Source organism: Doryrhamphus excisus, chromosome 19 (assembly GCF_030265055.1).
Source record: "Doryrhamphus excisus isolate RoL2022-K1 chromosome 19, RoL_Dexc_1.0, whole genome shotgun sequence".
Classification (NCBI taxonomy): Eukaryota; Metazoa; Chordata; class Actinopteri; order Syngnathiformes; family Syngnathidae; genus Doryrhamphus; species Doryrhamphus excisus.
The window spans coordinates 7,125,700-7,134,849 of record NC_080484.1 but is presented as its reverse complement, the minus strand read 5'-3'; the positions used below and the strand labels follow the sequence as shown (position 1 = coordinate 7,134,849).

Here is a 9,150-nt window from a genome sequence, read left to right as displayed (position 1 = left end):
CCTTGGCCATCACAAACTCTTGGTTTTGGCCTGAAGTTGTTGGGGGTTGACGCTTGGCTGAGTGTCGTGTGTGAAAACAAGGACATCTTTGGGATGGATCGCAAAGGACACAAGTGTTGTGGAAGGTCTTCAGAGAAGAGTGGAAGCTGTTCACAACACTTTCTGGAGGTGTCTGTCCATGAAGTGTCCTGATGTGATGGTGTGCTTAACATTCAGCTTGAAAAGTTCAACTCACCCACAAAGGATCCAAACCGCTCAGTCGACACAAATCCTCCATTTGTCTTCCACTGGTTTGAGCTTCTCTGGAGGCTCAGCTTTTTAAAGCTTGCTACTCTGTGAGGATGCTGAGTTGAAATCTAACACCAAGCTGGCAAATAAAGGGTCATGTGACACAGAGCTCACACACACTCGCCATGTTTGCAAACGCATGCACGTTCATGCATATTGGCAAGGTCACTTCATGTAGAAAGTATGTCCAATTTGAGAAAAAAATTATAGAACAATTCCAGAAAAATCACACCGGCCCCTTACTGTCCCGGCAACGGTTACATTTTTTTGGCGCCCCCGTCTGTCTGGGGTCCTTGGAACGGTCCTGACTTTGGGTGCCCCTGCTCATAAAAAGTCACAGTGATTTGTGATGGCGTTTGTTTGGCCATGTGACACACCATCTAGCAAAGCTACGTTGGACAGATTATTCCAAAGGGAAAAAAAAAAAGATTAGTTTCCACAGAATTTATTGGACTGGAACATTTGACAATAAAATTGGGGTGAAATACTGACAAAAGAGTTGCTGAATGTGGAAAGTAGACTTACACTAACATGACTTTTCTCATCTTGCTGATGAAAAATAGCTTTTTTTATCCGATGCTGTTGTCTTCTTTTAAACACCAAACAAAAACATCATCGGCCCGGGACAGGAAATCATCTATGGTAGCGGGCCCTCTCTTTGTCCCTGTCCCGGTCCCTGCCACGCTCTCGCTCGCGACGAGGTCCAGCCCGCTCACGGTCACGCTGTCTCTCCCGTTCTCGTTCTCGCCGACTGCTCACCACTGCCTGTGTCCGCCGTAGGAAGTCATCCACACGCATATCGTAGTCGTGCTGTATGATAAAAACAAAGGTGGCATGAAGATGCACATAGACGCACATAGACCAACCGACAGACCCCTCCATCATCGGGTGGCTCCTTTTGCCTTTCCCTTGCAGAAGGGATGGTGTTTGTGGCATGGATGGAGTATGTCTTTTATTCATTCCAGCATGCCGCCATGAATGGGAACAGCATGGCACGCTGGCAATGTGGCTTTATTTACTTCTTCTCTTTAACTGTTCAAATGAGATCCACACTGACTGCTAGCTGTTTTGCTAACATGTTGCAGTCTATGGATCATTTTTGGATGGGAAAAATGAGGTGCATACATATATCGACAGTGAGCCGGGGATGCGTACATTTCAACATCACTGCTGATAACTTTTGTTTTTTTTTCACTTCATGATGCTGATAGTCAAAGTAGAACCAAAAGAGACTCACTGGACTGGAAGCAAAGGCGCGATGCGGTGGCACAACTCGCTGTTTGTCTCTGAAGCGAGGGGGCGGAGCCTCATGTGGGGGCATGGGGTGGTGGTGGTATGCCTGATGAGGAGGGGGCGGCGGATGGCTGTGATGGTAGTAAGGAGGGTGGTGGTTGGGCGCCTGCTCCACACCGGGGTACGTCACCTGATGATGACATGCGCGTCAATTCAACAAGCAAACCTTCAGAAAAATGAAAAAGTATAACTACCAAAGTTTGCCAAGGAGGCGGCGGTCCAACATTGTGATGATAATCTCTCATGTAGTCGTAAGACTGACAGGAAACAGGACGCAGCATTACAAGTGGCGCTAACAGGACCGCAGTGAAGTGACACCTAAGGACTCACCCCATTGAGGAAAACGTCCCGTCGCACATTGGAGAAACGCCTGAAAAAGTCAACAGCAGACATAAGAGGCTTTGGGTGATCACATCCACTTCCCCTTCTCGGGATGGGACCAGTAAGGCCTCACCTGTCTACTGGCTGGTTTCGCAGGTCCTGGATGAAACCTGAAAATGAAATCAAATAACATTCTTCTGTTAAGTAGGACAAGACGGATATGGAAGACCCAAGGACATTGCTTTTCAACTCAAAAAGCCACTAAATGTCAAAGAACACAATGGAGAACATTTCAGGCTTGTTTTTTTCTTTTCAGTGACTTTCATTTCACAACCTGATCGCTGGTTGAAGTCTGGACACTCAACTCGAGGTCGCTTCCTGCCATGAAGGTCGTACTCTTCAAGACGACGCCTACATGGACAAGTTGACAGGTAAGACATCCGCATACACGCTCAGCCAGCCTTATTCATTCAACGCTTTCCACAGGACACCAGTTCTCTTCCAAAAACTTCAACAAGAAAAACACTTTGTTGTCCCACCGGTCCTAAAACCTACCTGGATGCTCTTCAAATGTATCTACTTAGCACCACCGGTCCCCAAGTCTTCCTGGATGCACCTCAAATCTATCTACTTTGTCCAAATGGTCCCCAAGTCTTCCTGGATGCCCCTCAAATCTGTCTATTTTGTCCAACTGGTCCCCAGTCTTCCTGGATGCTCTTCAAATCTATCTACTTAGCACCACCGGTCCCCAAGTCTTCCTGGATGCTCCTCAAATGCATCTACTTTGTCCAATTGGTCCCCAAGTCTTCCTGGATGCACCTCAAATCTGTCTATTTTGTCCAACTGGTGCCCCAGTCTTCCTGGATACATCTACTTAGCACCACCGGTCCCCAAGTCTTCCTGGATACTCCTCAAATGTATCTACTTTGTCCAAATGGTTCCCCAGTCTTCCTGGATCCACCTACTTAGCACCACCGATCCCCAAGTCTTCCTGGATGCTCCTCAAATATATCTACTTTGTCCAATTGGTCCCCAAGTCTTCCTGGATGCTCCTCAAATATATCTACTTTGTCCAATTGGTCCCCAAGTCTTCCTGGATGCTCCTCAAATGTATCTACTTTGTCCAATTGGTCCCCAAGTCTTCCTGGATGCTCCTCAAATGTATCTACTTTGTCCAATTGGTCCCCAAGTCTTACTGGATGCCCCTCAAATCTGTCTATTTTGTCTAACTGGTCCCCCAGTCTTCCTGGATCTATCTACTTAGCACCACCGGTCCCCAAGTCTTCCTGGGTGCTCCTCAAATGTATCTACTTTGTCCAAAGGGTCCCCAAGTCTTCCTGGATGCACCTCAAATCTATCTACTTTGTCCAACTCGTCCCCCAGTCTTCCTGGATGCCCCTCAAATCTGTCTATTTTGTCCAACTGGTCCCCCAGTCTTCCTGGATCTATCTACTTAGCACCACCGGTCCTCAAGTCTTCCTGGATGCACCTCAAATCTATCTACTTTGTCCAACTGGTAGTCTATTCTGTCAGTCAATGTGAATATCAAGTTTGCAGTTTGTCTACCCAAATAGTCTACTGTCCTAAATCGGTCCCCGAGTCTTCCCAGTTTGCCCCACTGGTCCCCAGGTCTATATGGGTAGTCAATGAGACTACACTGCTTGTCCCACGGGTCCCAATGTCAAATTAGGTTGGTCCATGATGCTGCCCTGCTGGTCCCAGAGTGTAACATGTTTGCCCCACTGGTCCCCAAGTCTATCGGTCAATGTCTTAGACTACCCAGTTTATCCCACTGGTCCCCGAGTTGGTTGGTCCCAGGGTCTCACCAGTGGCTCATACAGTATTGCCAAAGCTATGTAATATGATGTATCATGATAATAATAGAATGACGTCATAATAAGAATCATCAAAACAAATCAAAAGTTGGGCTGAACATACCGCTTGTGAGGTAAATGTGGACTTTGGATTCTAGCTCCGTCCATAAGGATTTTTAAATAATGTGAAAAGGTGGGGGTATAATGGTGGTGCAGTCCTGTCAGTCAATAAACCAATTTCCCGCCCTTGGCAAAAGGAGCCCCACCTCTCCAGACTGTGGTTTAGTCCTTCAAACACACACACACACACCCAACAACACTGTCCTTATTAAGCGTGTGTGTTGGCTTCTTTTTAATTGTTCTCTCATGGGAGGGGGGATTATATAGGTCCACCTTTTAAGAGTCCATCTTTTCAGTAATTACCTGATTGTCATCCCTCATTGGATAGAGTCCAGTGACCCCTCCCCCAACCTGCCCCACCTTCCAAAACCCCCAGAAACAGTCCATGGAAGATCACAGTCCCTCTCTGTGTTTTAGCTCCCTCGCCCCTTCACGTTTCCATCAGTCCAGCTCGTCCTTTCTTTTATGAAAGGGTCAGTCCATCTAGAGGGCAAACATTTCGCTAAATACACCTTCTCTTCACATCAAAGAGAAAAACATGACTGTTAGCCGAGCACCACCTCAGCAACGTCAACTTCCTGCCTCACTTATCAACTTTGACCCAAGATGCTGGACGCACAGCGAGGCGTCACTCCGGTGGAAAATTGCAGACTGGGAGAGCAACAATGACCTCAACCCGAGTAGGTGCAATGCTAGCCACGGGCTAACAGCAGCGGGGGGTCTTCCATGTCCGGCGGCAGGTGGAGCCGTGGTTGAAGCAGGAGAAGAACAACAGGAAGTGGGAGGAGCTTGGCGAATGGCTAACCTTCCCGGTTCACGCAGCGGCGGTCGGCCACGAGGCCGTGTTGCAGATGGCGTTCGGCGCTTGTGACGAATACGGCCAGCCACCTGGTGGATATCCACGCTTTCGTCCAACGGGAACAGCAAACAGAGCTGAGCGCCGACATCCGGTTGTATTTCCTGAGAAATGACAACATATGGAAAACATGTCACACTGCTTGAATGACATGCAGTTGGCCAAAGGCTTGATCTGAAATGTGACCTGTCCATCGCGGCCAATCTTGACTGGCTTGTGCTCATTCCAGGGATTTGAAAGCTGTGTCGTCTTGGTAAACGGAAGTTCTCGTCTGTTGAGAAAATTCAAAAGATGTGAGGAGACTCACCATGGGACTGGGATGACCTCTCTAAAAACGTGGTCACCTTGATTCCTGCTTACCTGCACAGCCAGTCGATTTTAAAGACTCCACCCAGCATCTTGGCATTCATGCCAGCAGGAAGAACCCAGTGAATGGGAGAGCCGCCATGTTGGGACTCTGAAGCCAAGCGAGCAAAACCTAGGAGATGAGGTGATGAAAAGTCAACACCTGGTGTTCAATTAGCCATTCTTTCATCTCACCTTGGAATTTACCGCTCTCTCGCACAGAAAAAACCAGGATGACGCTGCGAACTGAGCGGAACGCTGCGTTGAGTTTCTTCTCGTTGACAGGCAGCGTGGACCAAACGCCCTGAACAACATGACGAGCGTATGGGTGAAAATGAGCTTCAGCTTGAAGAAGCAACGCATTAGCATACTTTAGCTTTAGCCAGAGATACGTTCTCATGGTTGTTACTCTTGATGAGGAAGAAGCGAGCGTCCTGCAGGATGTAACGAAGATTACCAGTTGGATCTGGAACAAAAAAAAAAGAAAAGGGTCACCTCCAACAAAGATGAGGTTGACAAAGACGACAGCAAGTCAGCGACGTACTTTCCATTCCTTTGCGGACGGCTCGCACTGATGATGACAGCTTCTCCCGTTTCTTCTCTGAACCTTCTCCAAACAAGTGACCATACTTTTAGAAATGTAACACTGAAGAAAAGCTGCTCTTGTTGCCATGGTTACCTGAGGCATCAGAGGCCGAGGCAGAGTGCGCTGACTCGCCATCGTCGGAAAAACTGATGGAGGACGCAGAGCGAGAATCACCCGCCTCACTGCGAGTATCGTAGTCATTACCCTCGCCACGCCGTTCATACTCCTCTTCCTCCTCCTCATCTTCCTCGTTTTTCTCTCCTTCCTCATCTTCCTCCTCCTCTTCGTCATCCTCCTCCTCTTCTTCCTCACCCTCTTCTTCTTCATCCTCGTCTTGTTCTTCTTCTTCATGAGAGGCAGCGGGGGAGGAGCTTCCTGACCGCTGCTCTGAGCCATATTCTGGTGCTGCATCCTCTTCTGATTGGTTACCTTCCAGACGGTGGGAGGGGCTTGTCTGACGCTCATCACGCAGCGGCTTCTAAAGACGCAAAAACAAACACAGAGGTTAGATAGGGGATAGATGAGCTAATGCTACATTGACACTGAAACCTTATGGAGGAACTGCTGTTAGACTTGGATAGAGAGCAGAACATCACATGACGTTCATGGGGGAACTTATGCCTTCCATAAACCTCATTAAAAGGGCCACCTTGACCAGGGTCACGGGGCAATTCAAGTGTGAAAGCGGTAAGATGGGTCAGAACCTGGTTGACACCTTCCAGGTCTCTGGGAGAATCTCGACGTCGAGCAGCCTCGCCTCCTCGACTCCTGGTAGCATCTCGTGCTCCTCTGCGGCTCTTTCGCTCCTCATAGTAATCGCCGCGGTAGCTACTGCTGCCATGGCGGCCATGTGGACTACTCGCTGCCCTCTTAGAGGAGGAAGATGAAAGAGGGGCTCCTGAGCCTCTCTTGTTGGTGATGGACGACCTGGAGGAGGTGTGGCTGGAAGAGGTCCGCTGCCTCTTTCGATCGTGGCTCTCTGAATGTTCACTCTTTCGTTTTGCTCCTACAAGACAGAAAAATCCAAAATGAAGACTTCAGAAAATGCAGACAGCAGCTTCACACAGCATTGGCATTACCTTTCTTGTCTGTGATGTGTCGCTCAGTTTCAGGGTTATAAAGCTCATCGTCGTGATCTGGTGCTTCAGTTAAGATATCTTCCAGAACGTTGAGCTCGCCATCTGCCACATCACAAAGTATACATGAAGATGTGAAATGAGCTTCTGTGTGTTGGCTGCCATTAAGGATGCAACTAACAGTTATTTTAATAACTCATCTATCCATCCACCTTCTATGTCTTATCAGGGTCAAGGGTGTGTAGCCGTAGCCCAGATGACTTGGGGCGAGAGACGGGGTACACCAGTGACTGATTATTGGTTGATTGATTTTTCTATTAACTAATGAATCTTTAATCTGCACCTCTTAGGAGCAAGAATATTTACAGTACATTTTTAAATGAAACCATGAATGAATTACCAATAGTTGCCAAAAAAAGAATAATCAATTACTCATTGATCAATCGTTGACTGCCTCTAGTTGACAGTAAGCCTCGTTTGCACAAAATTAAACCCAATCGGCATCAGAAAAGTTGCTAATGTGTTTGTTAACTGATGACTTCGACCTCAGTGAAGAATTTCAAATCATATTGGAACGCTGAGCAGTAAACCTGAGGTTTTGTATCTACCTGACATGACCGAGGCGTTCGAAGCACTTCCCCCTTAGGAGTAGTACTCACAATGCTTCCAGAATTCCAGCAGACGATAAACTTGTTAGGAAGACAAATGTTGACACTTTCCCCGTGTTACAAATGATGTAATGTAGGCCCATTTGTCATTGTACTAATATATTACGTCAAAACACAAACGTGAAATTTTGCTGGTGACACAATTAGTCTTTGTTGAAAACCTCTGATCGATTAACCGGCGATAAAAATAAAACAACATTCGTTGTAAGCAGATGTTGTTTGTTGCAATTAAGTATCCATTAGAGATCAATACCCTGTCTAGGGCTCAGCAACACCAGGTTCTGTAGAACAAAGAAATGCTAATTGCTAAACAAGCTAACCCTAGCACTTTAGCTTACCTTTGTCCTCGCGGCGATCGACCGCCATTTTCGGTCATTCACGGTCTTACGTCTCGTGCCTCCAACTCCGGTACCGACACGGATTTATTCTGATGGATATGAACAGTAGAAAATCTGAATAGTGGACTGAGAGCTACGGAAAGAAAGCAGACGACTGTTTGTACCGGATGTTGGTCAGCTGGGGACTTCCGGTAAAATGGCGACTCAAACGTGGAATGCGAGCGAGATTGGAGGGTTAGTGTACAGTTAGCTAGCCGCCGTCACAAAGTAGTGTAAGTAATTACATCCCGATTACAAAAACAATGAATGAATCACATATATCCTTAAGATATTATAATGAAGCTTTTTTTTGATTGAAGGAATTAACGCTCGATAACGCTGTAGAACGTATGTTAAACACCATTCACGCCATTATTCCCTATATACATGTGCTGTTAGCGCGTATGTACACACTTATTCCAATTTAGATTCACAAGGTTGGACAATTAATCCATAGACATTAATGTCATTTGCAACTGACAAGGACAGTAATGTATAATCATTGAAATATGTACAGAAAGAAGTACATTTGTATTAGTATTGTATTTGTATTATATATATGGAACATCCAAGTCAAGTATTGAAATAGTTGAGGCCTGGATAAAGACAACCTTCCCCTAAAATGTAATTTCATTTGCGGGGGCTTCAACATTAACTTGTTGAACTCTAATAAATTGTCATGACAGTTCAAAAATCACAATTCTTAGCAAAATAACAAACCGCTCTTCCTTTCCATGTGAATTGCTAATATATTCACTCGTGATTCCAACAACAATACAAGTACTTGATGTGGGGGAATTGCAGCTCCACAATGCTGTCGCTTTCATGCATCATAGTCACATTTTATAATTTATTTCATACGTGCACTGGCAATAAATCATTGAAATCCTATTTACATGACATGAAAAGTTAACACGTTGACAACATTCACGTGATGTCCCTGAACACATCCCACATGGCCATTATGGCTGCCCTGCCTCTGCTATACCAAATGAGGCCCTGCAATTAGCCTAAACTACATAGCAACAAGTGGAAAAAGCATATTGTGAACATCCATCTCTTTTCTATTTTAGCTTCATTGGCCACTCCAAATTGTCCATAGGTATGAATGTGGGTGGGAATGATTGTTTGTCTATATGTGCCCTGGGATTGGCTGGCCACCAGTCCAGGGCTGGGATAGGCTCCAGCATGCCCCCACGACCCAGTGAAGTCTACAAAACTTCATTCCAAAGTGTAGTATGGGCTTCATGAACACTTCAGTTCCATATTACATTGGAAATGACAAAATATAAACACACAGTAAACATTAAATCAATGAAAAAACGTGACTCACCATGTCTCATTCAGTTCCGACCACATGCCACACAAGCTTGCACATGCTCCCGTTGACCAGTAACAGGCGCCGT

At 46.2% G+C, this 9,150-nt stretch overlaps 1 protein-coding gene across 2 annotated transcripts; it reads right to left on the bottom strand.

Moving 5' to 3' along the window:
* Positions 1-717: 717 nt before the first annotated feature.
* On the bottom strand, positions 718-7,924 carry ythdc1 (YTH N6-methyladenosine RNA binding protein C1). 2 transcript variants are annotated; one of them, XM_058056093.1, is made up of 17 exons: positions 7,870-7,924; positions 7,706-7,794; positions 6,703-6,804; positions 6,328-6,629; positions 5,717-6,101; positions 5,582-5,644; positions 5,409-5,503; positions 5,233-5,341; positions 5,053-5,170; positions 4,879-4,963; positions 4,642-4,796; positions 2,237-2,313; positions 2,036-2,072; positions 1,912-1,951; positions 1,776-1,838; positions 1,526-1,711; positions 718-1,098 (listed from the first exon to the last, which is right to left on the bottom strand). In XM_058056093.1, exons 2-17 carry the CDS (start codon positions 7,731-7,733, stop codon positions 922-924), a joined length of 2,022 nt encoding a protein of 673 aa, XP_057912076.1. In that variant the 5' UTR covers positions 7,734-7,794; positions 7,870-7,924; the 3' UTR covers positions 718-921. The 2 variants fall into 2 exon arrangements, 1 of the variants encoding a protein (XP_057912076.1); XR_009120130.1 differs by lacking the exons at positions 718-1,098; positions 1,526-1,711; positions 1,776-1,838; positions 1,912-1,951; positions 2,036-2,072 and having other exon boundaries at positions 2,166-2,313; positions 3,841-4,796; positions 7,706-7,910.
* Between the last annotated feature and the right edge of the window lie 1,226 nt (positions 7,925-9,150).

What these genes read in the sequence shown, in the direction of transcription:
- ythdc1 (XM_058056093.1), bottom strand. Translation starts at nt 7,733, where the DNA reads ATGGCGGTCGATCGCCGCGAGGACAAAG. An exon ending in CGATCGCCGCGAGGACAAAG is followed by an intron (nt 6,805 to 7,705) that starts GTAAGCTAAAGT and finishes GTGATGTGGCAG; the next exon opens with ATGGCGAGCTCAACGTTCTG. An exon ending in CTCGGCCTCTGATGCCTCAG is followed by an intron (nt 5,645 to 5,716) that starts GTAACCATGGCA and finishes TGTTTGGAGAAG; the next exon opens with GTTCAGAGAAGAAACGGGAG.